The sequence below is a fragment of the Mya arenaria genome, chromosome 8, assembly GCF_026914265.1.
Source record: "Mya arenaria isolate MELC-2E11 chromosome 8, ASM2691426v1".
NCBI classification, from domain to species: domain Eukaryota; kingdom Metazoa; phylum Mollusca; class Bivalvia; order Myida; family Myidae; genus Mya; species Mya arenaria.
This window is the reverse complement of record NC_069129.1, coordinates 10,136,681-10,155,187: the sequence shown is the minus strand read 5'-3', so window position 1 is coordinate 10,155,187 and position 18,507 is coordinate 10,136,681. Positions and strand designations below refer to the sequence as shown.

Below are 18,507 nucleotides of genomic sequence, written 5' to 3'. Positions count from 1 at the left end.
CGCCTATATCTTTGAGGACATGGATGATATAAATTTGGCTCACGAACACCTATTTAAACAAGTCATTGACGGGCATGCCCCAGTACGTACGTTTGCCTCATGAAAATTCCAAAGTGCGTTCGTCAAATTTAAAATACTTCAGAAAATGCATTGCATCGCACAAAACATTCATAAAATAAATAAAAACCATTATTGAGCAATTAAAAAGGATACATTTGAAAACAATGTGGCTAAAGCTATGACATATTTACACTAGCTACGTTTGCATTCATGGACACTATTTGTATCGAAGTGTTCCTGGAAACTATGCAAACATGAATGGTGACCAATACACCGATCGAAAGACAAAACAATACATTCTTTTTTGCACTATATGTCACTTTAACGAACTCTCGAGTACAACAAAAATATCGATAAGAAACTTACCTGGATTGACGACCAATGGATCCAAAATACTACAAGTTTGCGTTTGCATTTGTGGTAACGTGACTTTTTTGTTTATCCCCCGTGTTAATTGCCAACGTTACATTTACATATATATGGGAAGAACTCTTTTCGCTTTGAGACCAGTCAGGTATGGAACAGCCTCCCAAAGGTAATAAGGTGCTCTCAAAACTACCTGGAATTTTGAAAGCGGATCCGCACCTGGAGGTCCCTCTTGTAAATACTGGCAATATGCAAATAATATTTTATTGCTTTAAAAAAATAAGAAATTGAGAATTACTAAATTTTTCACTGAATATCTTTTATCCTTTGTCTCAACGGAAAAGGATTTTTGTTTTCAGTGGGATGGCCTGCACCCACTGGACAAGATATATGAATGTCATTCAAATACTACAAAATATTTCAGCGGACATTCTTGGGTCGGTGGAATTACCGAAATCCTGGTAATTCTTGATACGAATAACAAATTAGATAACAAGGGCTAGTATCTATTTATGTTTGTTTCAAATTTATATAACATCTGTCGAACACATACAACTACTTGTGTGGTTTTTCGGCAAGTATTTTTTTATTTAGGTGTTACGACTTTGGCATTTGCAATTAACATTCTTACATTGTGGTAGGTGCTGATATTGTGAGGACAGTGGCCGGGCAGAGGTTTAGATAGTTTCCTGAAGGTAGGGATTGAACCAATCATGGGATCGACAATGCCTTTGTAGCTACTCTTTCTTATAATATCAGCAAAATCTAGTATTAATTAAATTACATGATAAACTATAATACCTCCTCTAAGCAATACATTCCAAAGAAATTTTCCTATCAAAAGATGTGTGGTGAGATTCGTAATGACCATGCTTCGTAATCTCTTGACACGGAAATATCTCGATACATTTTCAGTAAGGGATTATAAATTAATAAGGTACCGAAATAGTAGGTCCGAAAACTACAGGGGGCGAAATATCTCGGGGCCGAACCGATAAGGGTGTGAACTTTCCAGATCATTCGTACCAACTCGTTCCGATTTCTCTCCGGATACCAACCTTCAATCGTAACAACTCGGCCATCTCCGGCAAGCTTCGAAATAGACATATCTTGATGCTAGCCGAGGAGTTCCGATTGACCAACCTTCTGACGGAACTGTCCGATGCGAGTTCGGTCTTTCCCGTAAGTCACATGATAAAAAGTCATGTGATTCGTCATGCGCTAACTTTCAGTTCGGTAAACATAACAAGGAAGAAACAACTATGAAGTTACAGATTTTGTTTTCGGCGATTTTCGTCTCTTTTTCTTGTGGAGCCGTTGTGGAGGAGTTTAATATGCTCGATTTAGAACCAGCAACATACACTGGAAAGAAAACAACGAGCAAATATGGTTTTATTCCGATGATTGAAGATAAGGATTTTGGAGTGAAGTAAGTTCAAGGTTTACATAATCTCCACAACTAATAAAACTGTGTGTCATAAAAATACATTTGTATGAATGGATGATCCAGATTGGTCATTAGTCGCCACACTTCAGGAGTGACCACGGTCCCCCAGGTCTGGGGGTTAGTCCAAATAATTGTACGTTGATGGATTTTTTTTACGATTTTTGATATGGCAAATCCTTGGAATAATCCCGTAAAACACGTCTATTGTTTTAGACTAGTCTGGCGGTTAGTCCACCTAAATGGGCCGTCAACGAGTCTGTTGATGATTTTTTTTACCATGGCAGACTCGTGACGTCCAGCATCCCAGCAAAAAGTAGCCAACGGTCCTTGCACAGAGAATCCTCGCGGCCACAATTTTGAAATTATCTACGTTATAAATTCAAATTTCTTCGAAAATATTATTGGCTTCTATGAAAACACACATTTATTTATGTCATTATGCAAAAAAAAGGTGTTAAGATATCATAAAAAACTTACATGTGTCGATTGTTTATCAGGTATCCCGATATCTGTGAATCTGGGACAAATCTGACAGGTTATGTACATGTATGATGGTATTCAAGACCCAGAATGTATTTATGTGAAAATAACGACTCTAATGACAAATTAAATCCTGTTTAAGTCACTGTCGGGTATGTATTGAACAACTTTGTCATTATTATTCAAAAGCGATGCATAATAATACGATATATTCTTTTTTTATTTTAAGATTTAGATGGAAAAGGTTACTTTAAAGTAATGTATTAAAAAAATCTTTGTCATGAAATAAAAAATAAGAAATAAACCTTAAACCTATGATTTGCTGGTATAGTGGCTTTAGCATTTTGTATTCTGTTCCACAGGGGCAGGGTGCATTGTTTTGCCACACCCCTTTGACCACGCCCTTAGCCCAAAAATTCCAGGCTTACTCCAGTACTAGTCTAAAATATTAGACGTGTTATACGGGATTCTTCCAATCCCTAACTACGTGAAGGATTTGCCATATCAAAAATCTAAAAAAAATCTGTCAACGTACAATTATTTGGACTACCGTAACTCCAGTACTAATGCTGGGGAAACTGTTACTAATGATAACTTAAAAAAAATGAATTTTTATACAAAGAGAATAGAAAAAAATATAAAAAAATTGTAAGTTATCACAGTTCCCGAATCATTATTAATAAGCCCGGATTTTTTTTTTAAAATGGGGGAGGGTCAAACGGGTGTGTCAAAACAAGGCTGTTCACAAGAACATATTTTCAAATCTGTGAGATGATCTGTAAGAATGTCCCTTTTAGAATTTGAGCTCATTCGATACTCACAAACTTTTGGTTTCAAAGTTTGAAACTAAAAATTGCAAGTTTTAAATTTAGTGTTAAATTACTATTTCAATGACAAGTTATTATGTTCAAAGCTGCTGAACTGTATTTGTCCCTTTTTTTACATTTTGGGAGCAAAGGTAATTATAAAATTATAATGTTTGGTAACAATTTATGCCTCAAACTCAGCAGGACAATGGTTTTACATTAAACTGAAAATCTACATGACTGTAAAAATGCAAACTGCCATTTTGGTAACCCACTGTATTTCATTACGATGATAATTAAATTGCTTAAATTGATTACTGTTAAGCAGGATCGAGTATGGTCGGGCAAGATAAGAGCTTTATTGTTTGATTTTATTCTCACGCAATGATTGACCACTCCACATACGAAATAGAAGAACGATTTTTCTACGTCACTGTCACTTTGCATCAAAATTGTTATAATCTGTAAGTCATCTACTTACAAGGTTTGGCATAAGTGCATGCAGGGGCATGATTGTCCTAGTTTTTATATCAAGGGAGTGTGAGGAGCTGCATTGAACTATTGATTTAATTTAAAATTGGGTGGCCAAGTTGCATGTGAGTTTGGTTGTGGTCACCAAGCCAGACAAGTGGGTTTTCTTGGGGTACTCTTACTTACCCAAGAACACAAAACCACTCTCTTCCATAACATCGTGTCAATGAGAGTGATTTATATACAGTTGTAACAACTTGTTTCACAATGGTTGTAAAATAATTAAGGAAGTTAAACTGATTTAGAATTATAGATGATGTGTTACAGTGTGGCTTCTGGTGTTCTGGGGATATTATAAGGAAGAAGAATAGGAAAAATGGAGTCTTATGTAACACTGTTAAAAAACAAAACAACTGGCTAAGAACAGCATTCACTTTAAAAAGATACTTTAATCATTCTTGAAAAACAAATGCTTAGTTAAGGAAAGATTTTAAGGTGGTCAAATGTCATGAAGACTTTTGAGAATCTTTATTATTTAAAAGTAAAATTCAATTGGGATGGGATCTTCATTTTCAGCCAGATCTACCCTGGTATATCATTATATGGTAAAAAACCTGCCCTGTGTACACGTTAATATTTTGAGGGCTATACAGTTGGTCATAATAACAAATTAAACGCACTTAACAAAGGCTTTTTAGTTTAAGAAGCTTAAAGCTTATTATTGGTACTCACCAACCATTTATAAAGGTATGGCTTATCAATAGCAAGTTTCATAAACTGGAGGCAAGAAGTAAGGCTTTTTAGAGCATATTTGCATATGTACATGTTTATGTTTCAGGACCTATAGTCGCGGACATGAGGAGCTCTACATGGCGGACATTCCAGCCAACTGGGATTGGAGAAACGTGAAGGGCATCAACTACGCAAGCACCACTCGTAACCAGCACATTCCGCAGTGTAAGTTAATGTAAATGCATAACATTAAACATAAGAATGAAAATATGCTTTTCCTAAACCAGTTGGAATGAATTATTTTCTTCTTAGGCCTAAAATCAAATATTATTATCACTGGTTGTTTCCAACCCCCGATGACCAAAATAATGTTATTGCTGAATGATTGGTCATTTTTATTTTGAAAAAAAACTCTCTTTGAACAACATTGTAACTGTTTTTTTTGTTTTCGCTGGCTACAATCACTTGCTATTTTAATATTTATTAATAAGATATCTACCATACAACTCATCTTATATTTTCAAGCATATCGCGTGTTGCTGCTTGTCTCTGCTTTGTTAAATAGTTCTCGCAAGCTACATCCAAACAAAACAAAGAGAAAATTATACTGCTATGGCAGTAAATGTAAGGCCAAATCTAAATTTACATATTCAGGCCAGGTGTTAAATCAATTCAAATGAACACCCAAAATACAGAAATATGTCTTCTTGCAGAAATGTTGTATAAGGAACCAGGAATTTAATGCCAATCTTTGTTCTCAAAGTTGGTTGTAAATCAATTTGAGCGTCATATCAATTGGATTGGGAGACCAATTTTTCTAATTAGATAAACTGGGGCAGTTTTATTACTGGTTGAATTACTCAATACTTTAATGCCTTTAAATAGTTCTTGATGTATACTTAAACTCATTTATAATCTTCAGACTGTGGCTCCTGTTGGGGTATGGGATCCACCAGTGCCCTTGCTGACCGTATAAACATCAAACGCAAGGGGGAATGGCCAAGCGCATACCTGTCAATCCAGAATGTGATTGATTGCGGCGGGGCGGGAACTTGTGAGGGTGGGGATGATAGAGGCGTGTACCAGTATGCTCATGAGAAGGGAATCCCAGATGAAACCTGCAACAACTATCAAGCTAAAGATCAGAGTATGCTGAAAATGATAAAATTTCAATGAGTGTATATTAAAGGCATATAATACCTTCTGACAAAGTGAAGTAATTACAGGCAATTTATGTCTGTAATTAAGATATACAATTATATATTGAAATTAGTTCATGAGTTTACTATGATAATTTTATGTATATTAATTTAATATGTAATGGTGCATCAATTCCGATACTATCCAATTTGCTTTATATAGTACTTGTTTTTACTAAAACTGACACAATAGTGATTCCTGCCAGATTAAAGCTGTCTTGACAATCCCAAAAATAAGTCAGCATTTATTTTGTATTTACCATTTGTAAATAGTTGTATTCACAATTGTTGTAAAATGTTCGGGTTCAAACTAGATTTAAGATTTTTAAAAGTTATACCTTCACATAATGACATTGTAAACGTGTACTTCAGAATGTGACCCATTCAACCAGTGTGGCACCTGCACCACATTCGGCAAGTGTGCGCAGCTGCAGAAGTACAACGTTACCAAAGTTGCGGACTACGGAACTGTTGAAGGTCGAGATAACATGATGAAGGAAATCTACACAAACGGACCAATCAGGTAAATACAGGTGTATACTAGGGATTCAAGGAACAACGAATGACTGAGTTAGAGTCACAGTTGTGGCAAATCCGTGGTCTAGTGGTGGTTTAATGGTCACTCACTTGACTTTCAATCCAAGGTTTGCAAGTTTGATTCCCCGCTGTAAATATTAATCATGTTCGGGGAGGGACATTTAATGGGGGTGCACATTATAAATGAATATACAAATGTACAATCAAATTTTAAATTTTAGCCTATCACTTATTTGAAGATAAAAAATTGAATTTTTGCTATAGCCTGGATGAAGTCAGTGTTGTAATACATAAAGTTTTACCTTGTCAATAACATATTCAATTGAAACTGGGAACACTTGTTGCCACAGACATTATGTGTAGCAAGACCCATAACTCTCCCTTTAGTTTTATAGTTTTTGAGTTATGCCCATATTTGGACTGAAAAACTATGACAGATAAGCGTTTGCATGTGTTCTACGACGTTCCTCTACAAAGTTGTGATGAAGCTTGCGATTTCGCCAATCTAGTTTCCATGTGACATTTTGTATCCTGGTTTCTTTCAGCTGTGGTGTAATGGCCACTGACCTGTTTGAGCAATACACAGGCGGAATCTACTCAGAGTACCACCTGTTTGCTAGCATCAACCACATCATCTCTGTCGCAGGCTGGGGGGTCTCTGAAAATGGCACCGAGTACTGGATAGGGCGTAACTCCTGGGGTACTCCTTGGGTGGGTACTCATTTTTATTGCTTCTATTTTATTTTTATTTAAAATCATTTTTATGGAACTAAAACATTTTTTAAAACAACACATTTATAAAGTAATGTACTTGCCCACTGCCAGCCTTCAATGCATGCATGGATTTATGCTAGTGTTAGGTCGTAGTGGTTCAACTATACCTTAAATCCTCAAAGTTGCTCATAACAAAAACATTTAATGTGAAATGTCCAACTGGCTGGCATAAGTGGGGCACACATGTTTATCAAACATCTCCTGTGCTGTAATATTGGCTGTCCATTGAGAGACTTTTGTCATGTGAATGTGACAGCTCTTCTCTTAAATATTTTTTTCTATGAAAGTCTCAAAACACTTTGAAAGGTAACATATCACAACTTATTTCATATCCTGCATGGAAAGTAAACTGTGTTGAGCTGGATCCTGTTGTAAGGAACTTCAGATTGTTTGAAAAATTGTGGTCAGATGCATGACTGCTATAATAATAAAAGTAAAAATATTATATACATGTATACAACTTGTATACATATAATATTTTTACATTTATTAGCAAAAGTGTGACAAATGTGTCCACAAGAAAAAATGGCAAATCTGAATCACTTTTATGTAATGAAAACAGCAAAGTCGATAAACACAGACAGTAATCGCCCTCAGGGATATGTCCCCTAGCTACAATACGATGTCCCCTGGTAGTTAAGGATGTGGTATGACAAACACTGTTTGTATATTACAATTACTGTTGTTTTTTTCTACTGACTAAGCCATTTTGGACCAAAATTGAAAAAAACCCCACAATTTTCGAACCATTTTTTTAGCCATTTTCTGTAACTGCAACTGATCCGGCAAAGTTAAGATCGGTCCAGACCGGCAAATTGCCGGGTTTTAGAAGCCCTGTAAACAAGCCAGTATATATCTTATATTTTTTTGAAACACAGGGTGAGGATGGCTGGTTCAAGATTGTCACAAGTAAGGACATGGATGGAAAGGGTGGAAAATATAACCTTGGGATTGAGTCACGATGTGCTTACGGAGACCCGATTGTTCCAAGCACGCCATACAAGCCTTAATCAAAGACATTCCACTATGAAGAAATTAAGTTGTGCAATTTATACTCTTGTGAATAATAACCCCATTCTATTTGTTAGCAGTTCAATATATAAATTTATAGAGATATTTCAAATGAATCAAGTTCTCTTTTAAAACAGTGAGACAGTTTACTGCAGCTAGTTGTATAAAACTTGGATAATTTGTTGTCTGTCAATATAAGGCTAGATTGCATATTTCAATTATTTGATTGGTCAATATTAATTTTTGAATTAATATTGGCCAATCAATAAACATTTTGGCTAATTTAACCAAACCAAAGAATGAACCAGTTAATACAACTGGCTGCAGTTGTTGCAATATGATTAGTGGTATAATACCAGAAAAGCATTATACAGTGTACCATAATTTACAAGATCTTTATTATGATGAAGACCTTCTTACAGTTCATAATATGCAAGTCGTTTATGAGATTTGTGTTGAGGTTGTTGGAACATTTGTTAAATGCTTTTATTGAATAAATTATTTTATATTGAAAAAATATTGTTTTGGATTTATAGTGTTATTTTTGGCTTAAATTGTTTTTGTGGACAAAAACATTTATCACCCAATTATGATCATGACAGACCTGATTCAGGCATATCTTTGTGGAAAAGAATTAAAAAAGCTCAGGATATTATGTAAAACATAAATCTGAACTGTTGAAATGCCTTAAAGTATTGAGGATGTATACATCCATGCTTTTAATTGAAAGTTTTTCTATTTAATAAGGTACAAAACCAAATGTTATCCCATTCACTTTACATGGTGAATGTGTTATTTTTTATATTTACATTCCTCAAGTCCTTTGTATAGACAAAACTTGACGTTCATCTTGTATAAGGTGCAACGAGTTAAGACTCAATTCAATATTGCGCTCCAATTTCTTTTGCCAATGAAATGCAACATTACAAATATCAGCTATTCTTTTATACAAAAATATTTTGTCCTTTACTTTTCTTTACGAACAAATACTCGCAACTGCAGAAGAAACTGATATTTTTTAATTGTAATGAATACTGGAAATTATTTTTTTATGATATATGAGCTCAGTAGGGCAAAAAATGTTCTGAGTTCTTTAAATACCGACATCACTAAAACAATGAGTTGTACTCAATTACATTCTTTGCTGTTGAATATTTTTTCTTCAGAAAATTGATAAAAGTTTTCATCAACAATTTCTATGAGAGAATGTGAAAAATGTGTAAACAGTATAAAAACATAGATTATATGATTTTTACTAGCTTTTGATGTTATGGTTAAAAAGAGTGGAGAGTCTTACTATGTAATAGCATTGTTTGGGATGATCATGGTAAAACACAAGGTTCGTTTCCTTTATTTTTTGTAATACATAGAATAACAACAAAAACAGGAAGTTACGTTACATAAGTGTCATACAATTCGCGCGTTACGTCACTCCCGTACCTCGCATTATGTCGTGCCAAATTACCAACAAGCATCAGTATGTTAACAATAAATAAGAGAATGAGAGCACACAAAGATATTACAGGTTTATGCAGACTAGTTTTGAAGCCCAAGCTGAATAAGAACCAGCAAACACATTAACTTATTATGTTGAAAAATCGGTACATATCTGGGATTCATCAAGTTATTGCTATCAGTATGTACAAATTGTTACCTTTTGATGTGATCAGTGTAAGGAAATTGCCCATTAAACTTAATCATGTTGAGGGAAGGGCTTTTAGTTCATGAAATTACCAGGAAATTGAACATGTCCATAAACAATCCTGCTTGGCTATTTACTGTATGGTACTTCTCATTTATCATTTATCTTATCTTGTGTTTCCTGACCAACATTACTATGATGGTGTTTATTAAGTGGTTGATATAAAGTTAATAGCAAGACTAATGTAATTTCAGTTATTAATTCTAATTAATTAGACTGTTCCGTATTATTTAAAGAGCTCTCTACTATCAATAGTTTGTATCTTCTAACAATGCTATCCATTAGATGCCAGATAACAAAGTCACATTTATTTTTGAAACTTTAATACAGATGTACCATTTTCAGTTGGGGATTCAACATTAACCTTCTCAGAGATTACCATTGTTTGTACAACACCTGAAGATAATGTGTTTCGCACCTTACACGTAGCATAATTCAGTGACGTATTTGAAAATCCCTCCTTCAAACATAATCATACCATAAAAGGGGCCATACTGCTTTTAAGCTCACCTAAGCAGTAAGCTGAGGGTGAGCTTTTATGATCGATGATTGTCGGGCGTCCGTCCACACTTAGTTTGTTAACACTCTAGGGGTCACATTTTTGCCTCAATTGTCACGAAACTTGGTCAGGATGTTTGTCCCACTCAGACGAGTATATGGGTCATCTTGGGTCAAAAACTAGGTCACAGCGCCCAAATATGGAAAAACCTTGTTAAAACTTTAGAGGTAACATTTTCAGCCCAAATATACTGGAATTTGTCAGAAAGGTTTCGATGATTTCTAGCTCAATTTCGAACATGGGTCATCTGGGGTCAAAAACTAGGTCACAGAGCCCAAATATGGAAATACCTTGTTAACTCTCTCGAGGTAATATTTTCAGCCCAAATATCCTGGAAATTTGTCAGAAAGGTTGTTTTGATGATTTCTAGCTCAAGTTCGAATATGGGTCATCTAGGGTTAAAAACTAGGTCACAGAGCCCAAATATGAAAATACCTTGCTAACACTCTATAGGTAATATTTTCAGCCCAAATATCCTGGAAATTTGTCAGAGAGGTTGTTTGGTGATTTCTAGCTCAAGTTCGAATATGGGTCATCAGGGGTCACAAACTAGATCACAGAGCCCAAATATGGAAATACCTTGCTAACACTCTAGAGGTAACATTTTCAGCCCAAATATCCTGGAAATTTGTCAGAAAGGTTGTTTCGATGATTTCTAGCTCAAGTTTGAATATGGGTCATCTAGGGTTAAAAACTAGGTCACAGAGCCCAAATATGAAAATACCTTGTTAACACTCTTGAAGTAACATTTTCCGCCCAAATATCCAGGAAATTTGTCAGAAAGGTTGTTTTGGTGATTTCTAGCTCAAGTTTGAATATGGATCATCAGGGGTCAAAAACTAGGTTACCGAGCCCAAATATGGCAAAACCTTGTAAACACTCTCGAGACAACATTTTTAGCCCAAATATCCTGGAAATTTGTCAGAAAGGTTGTTTCGATGATTTCTAGCTCAAGTTTGAATATTGGTAATCTGGGGTCGAAAACTAGGTCACAGAGCCCAAATATGGAAATACCTTGTTAACACTCTAGAGGTAACAATTTCACACATCAGAGAAGCCAAATCCCTGTTATTGCCCTTTAATTATCAACAAGTATATAGCACAAAGTTTTACTGAGGTGAGCGATATAGGGCCATCTTGGCCCTCTTGTTTAAATGCATGTAGTGTCATTTTTTGGTAAGAAATGTATTGCATTTCACTATTTCTGGCAAATTATAAATACAAAATGCAATGATCTTGTCCGGTCGATCAAAGTAACTATACCATACATATATTTGCCAAAAATAAATATTGGGTTGTCCTCACTCCTATAAGCACGCAAAATGGAAAAGAAAATCATGAACAATTCTTGAACTTGAAATATGTGCGTTTTTTACGTGAGTAAAACAACTATTTCCATATTAAAATTTAACATAAACTATACATTTAAACTGATATATATAAACCACAACACAAATTAGGAATTGGGCTTTGTGTATATCTATTGCACAAAGTATTGAAGCGTGATAAGTAAATATCGCATGCCATATACATTTATCAGGGGCGGATCCAGGATTCGACGTTAGAGGGAGCATAACTTAGGTGCGTACCATTTTTACTTGCCCCCCTCCCTCAGAAACGAAATTTATTTTGGTTAAATTTTGATAGGTGTGTTTGAACATTTCTTGTTCGAAATGGTGCATTTTGGGCATATTTTATTACGTTTCTTCACCTATATTGAAATAAAAAGTATATTTGTGTCATTTTTTGCTGGGGGTGGGGGCGGGCTCCGGGTGCCTTCGACGGCCTCTCCACCCTGAATCTGCTAGTGTTTATGAAAGGGGTCAGTAAAAACGATAAATGCCATTCGAAAGATACACATACAAGGCGAACAACACAATATTTCTGTAAACGTAATTCCATTCAAATCGTCCATATATACACCATTACGCTTACTGGCAACCAAACTGCACACTCGCCTACAACGATGCGCTAGGCCAGAGTAAACCAGAGATGAAACCAAAACGCTTAAAAAGGTGAAATGCGAAAGCAATTCCTAAACTTGATGTCCATTGGGGTTTCAGATGTCCTCTGTCGTTTTGGCAAGATTTCTGACGACGGCTTCATCAACCGTTCAAATCTTTACAACAAGGAGAACCGAACACGAAAGTTTCCGTCCAAAAGGCGATGTAGACATTGAAATGCTTGCTTCAATTGGAACGAAACTAATTTAATCATTGAAAACTTGCTATTTATAAACGATTCGTTTGAACGTTACCGAAAGGCAACGTTCTTTTAGTGTAAGTCTTCTTCTGCAATGCTAAATGGTCCGATACAAGAATTAGAAAACATCACCATAGATGTATACTTTTGTCATACGAAAATCCTACACGTTTTTATCTGTAATATAAAAATCAGACGATATATATATATATATATATGTATATATTAAAATCGTTGAAAAACAAGGGTCGGATGGTTGGACGTATTGACTAAATAAATGAATGTTATCGCTGCCAAAAAAACCTCCCCTTAAACCTTCTTTTGTTAATAGCACAGCATGAAAACCTCGTCCATTCCCGCCACTATCCTTCTGCCAACCGTCTCACCACTGAAGCAGACGATAAACCGTCAATTTTGAAACGGAAATAATTATATACAATTCCACAATCTCATGCCTCCATATTGCCACTGGAGTTCCATCTGATATTAGGCTTAGAGGAAAAGCATTTTGGCCAAAACGCCTAAGAATTATAAATGCATCTATACTAGTAGGTGCTTGGATGACAGCCAGTGGAACTAGAAAACCTGACACTAGACGGTGGCGGTAGCGAACTTAATGTCTTAAAAATGTTAAAACTTATTTTTTACATTATTATTACACAAATACGTGTCACTGGTGTTTACTGGCAGACTGCCCAAGAGAGCCTTGAATGCCCCCAGCGGAGGAGCTGATACAACTCTAGTTGGCAGGAGGTTCCAGTCATTCACAGTTCTTGTAAAGGTGTTGTCCAATGTCTGGTCCTGATATGCTCCTGGTACAGTCTGTGATGACCTCTGTTGTGTAAGTCGACCTTGCGGTGGTATTTTTCGGCGTGGATGTCTACAAGGTCTTCATGGACCTTGAACATCAAATGTTTTTATATGCAGCCTGTTGTGTTAAGGAAGCTGTTCATGATTCATCCGGTAGAGGTCCTTGATCATCTTGGAGACGAAATTGTTTTAAATATGTATGTTATAACTAAATGCAAAGTGCGTGGATGTGGTCTAGGCTCTGGGAGAGTGATCCCAGACAGCTACGATGCGCTCTCTATATTTAAGATTGAGTTTGCTACTTTACGGGTTAATATTGTGTGTAAGTCTGAGTAATGCAAATTATTTATAGATGCGATACTTTAATTTCAGTCCAATACCTAAGTAATGCAAATAATTAATAGTTGTTTTACTTTGAATCCAGTCCAATGCCTGCAATCAGACAGCAAAAGTCATGAATAATAATTATACTTTATTAAATTAATGGACAAAAAATGGTTAACAAAAAAACACGGTGCTTCACTAAGGAGAAACATTGCATACCTTTTTTCCTTAAATAAATTGGATTTGAACTGATTTCTAAGGATATGTAAATGGTTCTCAAATACGTGAAACGCTAGACCGGTCTGAAATATGCCTATTAACATTAAAATGTATCAGAAATTAATTAGTGGCCTGTAACCTATATCGTTTTATTTGTTGCTGTTTTTACGATAAAGTTTTTATCTAAACCCGATATTTTCGCGGGAAAAAATGTAAACAAAGTGACAGCTGTTAACTTTCTAAATAAATAGCGATGGATCCAGCTGAAGTTGAATTTATAGCTGAAAAGGATGTAATAACAATTGTTCCGAACTTTCAGCTGGAAAAGATATTCCTTATAAGTGTAAGTTATGCCCCAAAGTCACCGAAAGTTGATTGTCCTCTTTATCTGGTCAGTTGCGGTTTGTCATTGCCGTGTGGGCGTGGTTAGCCAACATCTGACAGTGGGAAATTGTATTATTTTAACATTTTTATGTATTTTTTAATGTCTCAACTCTTATTCACTGACGTATATTCAGTGTTGAATGTCTGCCAGTGCCTGTACGGAATTACCTTGTGGCCTTAAGTCTGCCATCCCTGCATTCAATATTCAGAAGCATGAGGCCCTAGGTTCAATCCCGACTTAAGTCATACCTAAGACGTAAAAGATATGACCAATAGTCCCTTGCATGGAGCTCGGCATTAGGGGGACAAGGATGTGATTTGTTAATCTTTTATTTAGCATATAATTAATTCCTTCCAAATGATACCAAAACTATATGAGGTCACAAGGCATAGAAATTCCTTATTAAAGCAATTGGCATACCAATAAATAAAAAAACCCATTGTTTGTACCTGTGATACCTGGAATGAAACAAGAACATTGTATCCAGTAATTGAAGAAAAACTGAACTGAAAAAAAACAACAACAGATTATCAATTCTATGTCATAAAATATATTTACAGGGTGACATTGGTCCATTCAGCCCTGGTCTGCCAATAGATGTACCACTCTGGATGGCTGTCAACCTAAAGCAGAGGCAGAAAGCTCGCATTAGACCACCAGAATGGATGGATGTTGGTAAAAGCTTTTAAGCAACATTGATAGACTGAGTAACTTCAGGGCACCTCTACAGTCAGTTTAAAAGCCCTGCAGAGCTCATGTTTGTTTGTGATGTATATGCTCTGTCAGTCTGTGTTTAAGGAAGGGCTGTAATTTTTTGGTAGCACCCATGTGCCCTCATGGAGACCAGCAGCCGTATCTGCCTTAATAGAGTTAAAACCTGCTTTAATAAAACACAATTTCTTTTAAATTATTGATATTTAAGCAGTTTGTGAGCTCAATGCAATGTGCCCTTTTCAACCTTAGCACACGGGCATCTGCCTTTTCTACAGCTGAGCATCCTTCCCTTTTTTCAAAACATTATAAAACACAAAACTTATTGATATGTTTTTGATTGTTTTCTAACAATACATACTATTATGTTTGTTAGAACTTTCCTAAAAATCTATTAAACAACTTTAGGTTTTAACAGTTTAAGAAAAATGGATTAAACAGGCAGTTTAAATGTGAATGTTCACAACTGGGCCATCTTATTTTTTATGTGTGTATTAATATTTAGTTCAGGTAGCTATTACATCAGTTTTATTTCAGAAAAATTGCAAGAGAAGAAACAGGAGGAAACAGACAGCAAGTTTTTCACAGAGATGCCGTGCAAGTGTTACATGGAGATGACCACATTGCTGCTGAAATAGTAAGTATTACAACCAGTCAGAGATAAAGCTAAAATAAAAAAGGGAAGTATTTATCCAGTCAGGAGTGACATTTTTATAAAATAATATCTTCAAGTTTTGACTTCTTCTACCAATTAAATTCTATCCCACATATAAAGCATACACTTTCTACAAAGTATTTGGATGCTTTTTTCAAAAAAATTATGTACCGTTATGCACATGTCGGTCAGATGGTTGGTTGGTCAGTTCGTCAGTCATTAGCCCATGTCTTTCTTGTACAACAACTCCAGATTGGATGTACTTAAGACATTAAACTAAAGTGGTAGATTGCCCTTGACAAGTATATTACCCTTATTATTTTTGGGGTCAGTTAGGTCAAAGGTCAAGGTCACAGTGGACAGTCTTATAAAAACAATATGGGATCAGTAGTTTATAGATCACAGTCAGCTGTCTTATGAAAACTTTATCCACAAAGTCAGTTGAGAATGTTTTGACATATGACTTCATTGGTAGGATGTCTTTGACCTTTTGTTTAAAGAAACTTGTCTAAATAACCTGTATTGAATGACCACTTGTGTAATGTCCTCTATTTATTTCAATCATCTAGTGCTGTAGATGATATCCCACATGCCGATGAGACACGAACACTGATTAAAGACATTTGGGACTTGAGGATCTCAAAACTACGAAGCAGTATTGACACTTTCGTCAAAAGTGATGCTACCCATGCCAAGGTAACCTAGAATTCTGACAATTTAATATGTTTCCTGCTTGGAGCAGTCTCTTTTAATATGTCCAACATAAGACGTATTAAGGATTCACCTGCACTGGGCAAGATACGTCCACTCTGTTGTACACGCTCTAGCTTAATAAGCTTTAGTCCAATCATCACCAAAACATGGACAATATTTGTATGGACAGAATATCTCCTCCAGCTTTGATAACCCTTAGTCTCTTCATAGTTATGGCAGTTGAATGTCAGAAATTACACAAACTTAATGTTGTCTGCACTGTTACTAATGGAGCTTTTGTCTGATCACCACCAAACTTGGACTATTGCTGTATGGGCGGAATATCACCTCCAAGTTTGGTCCCAGTCACTTCAGAGTTATGGCCCTTGAATTGCATAAATAATAAAACTTTTTTAAATGATAATATGGACGGTCATATCTTGTGATAGTATGCCACTGTTGTTTTTAATTTGATCAATTTGAAAATATCAGAACCGAAACTTAAATTTTCCAACATTGTACATGTATGCCAATAATCAAATTTACCAATTAAGTAAAGATTAAATTAGGAATTCTTAAGTATGAGAGTGACATTATTGAATTACATTTCGATGGTTTTTCATCATTGATAGTTAAATATGTATATAATTTATAATGTTTTAAAAAAAATGTTAGTAATTTGCTTCATTTCAATTATCATGATTACAGTTGAATCACCTGACCTTGATGGAACTGAACACCGTACGACCATTCTTGACGAAAGCTTTGGACCAATTGCACGTGCTCAGAATGAACATGTCAAGTAGGGGAACGCAGCTCACACAAGACTGAAGCGCTTATTTCTATTCTATGTTTATCATGAAATGAATAATGAATTAGGAAAGGGCCCTAGAATGCACCAATTTAAACAACTCATTGTGTGTTCAATATAATGATAATTATACATTTAAACACCTGATGTTCAAAGTGTGAGTATATCACTTTTAAGGCCAACAGAAAATAATGTTGAGGTTAACATGCCAATATAGATGGGGGAAATATTTTATTTTGGAATGTTATTTTATGGCATATATAGTATGCATATCGCTGTATTGTTTACATTTGTATACACATTCTGACATGAATGTTGACCAAACTTCAGTTTCGAGAAATTGGGGCCAGGACTTTAAAATAGTGTCAGTCCGGTTGGTTTCCACAAAATTATTTTGTTTGTCCTAATAGTAACTTAATCTTTGTGAATTTCCGGCCACCATAATGTGTTCAATACATGTACATGTACTTCTACGAGTGTTAGCAATTAATGAAATAAAATCTTCATGAGAGGTCTGCTTTAGATCTTTCTGCATATGTGCTATGAACTACATGTGATTTATATTATAAAATTACTGGTATTTATTGTTGTGAATGAAATGACTTTATTCAAATTAAATGAAATGAAAATAAGTCGCGTTTCGTGGCATTATTGACCATTCTTACGGTAGTATACAAATTAAGTGCTTTCCAAATAGACATTAAACCTAAATGTATATGCCACCCCAGGAGGGCAAAATAGAAAATAAAAGGCTGGAGGTCATTTTTGCTTCCTGAAAAGGGATGAACTGGTATGTTTAAATGCAGTAGCCCTTATTAGGCATACATACTACATGTAGAATTTAGTTATTAGAGAGAAACTTTGTGTTTTGCATAACATATTAATTTGTTAATAAAAGACTTGTACAAGTGTGTTTTAATATTCTTTCTAGTATTGAATAGTTTGCCCATCCAACAATACAAGAATGGTTTATTGTTACTTCCGACAGGGATATTTTGTATGTTACCCCTTACCTAAGTAGATTGTACCTGTTGATTTTAAGAGCCATGAAATTCCAGCTTTGTACCAGACAAGTATTCTCAAGGGTAGTTCAAGTTTAAGGTCAACTTAACAAGGTCAGTGTTAATTTTCTATGGAAAACTGTACACAACACACCGAAAGTAGTAACTCATGCAAGGGCTCTTAAAGTTCAGGATTAGTTTAGAAATCAGGATCGAGATCTTTAAACTTTAAACAGACTATTGCAGTTGTAAAGATTGTTTATTGCTCAGACATTTACATGAAAAACAGTAGGACATACCTTCAAACGAGTAAAGATGACTTGGAGGGAAACAATTTCAAAAGGTGAAACATGAACATTTGGACATGAATCTGTAATACTTGACAGACCCCATTGGCCTTTTTCATGATCCCTGGATCATGAAACTTTGTACTTAGTTTACCTTGACCAAAATATGATCCCTGTTGTGTTTTGTTTCAGTAGGTCAAGGTCATAGCCAACAGCATATTTAAATGATCTACAGTAATGAGACGATGCGTTAACCTTAACTCCC

The 18,507-nt window shown here is 35.3% G+C and overlaps 2 protein-coding genes across 2 annotated transcripts; both read left to right on the top strand.

Annotated features, from left to right (window-relative positions):
• Window positions 1-1,643: 1,643 nt before the first annotated feature.
• Window positions 1,644-8,402, top strand: LOC128242249 (cathepsin Z-like). The gene is made up of 6 exons (XM_052959341.1): window positions 1,644-1,855; window positions 4,469-4,587; window positions 5,285-5,509; window positions 5,934-6,084; window positions 6,644-6,809; window positions 7,751-8,402. The coding sequence occupies exons 1-6, from the start codon at window positions 1,689-1,691 to the stop codon at window positions 7,880-7,882; spliced, it is 960 nt and encodes a 319-aa protein (XP_052815301.1). The 5' UTR covers window positions 1,644-1,688; the 3' UTR covers window positions 7,883-8,402.
• Window positions 8,403-13,904: 5,502 nt separating this feature from the next.
• LOC128243889 (DNA replication complex GINS protein PSF2-like) lies at window positions 13,905-17,856 on the top strand. The gene is made up of 5 exons (XM_052961874.1): window positions 13,905-14,042; window positions 14,645-14,759; window positions 15,333-15,432; window positions 16,020-16,146; window positions 16,852-17,856. Exons 1-5 carry the CDS (start codon window positions 13,953-13,955, stop codon window positions 16,972-16,974), a joined length of 555 nt encoding a protein of 184 aa, XP_052817834.1. The 5' UTR covers window positions 13,905-13,952; the 3' UTR covers window positions 16,975-17,856.
• Window positions 17,857-18,507: the final 651 nt, after the last annotated feature.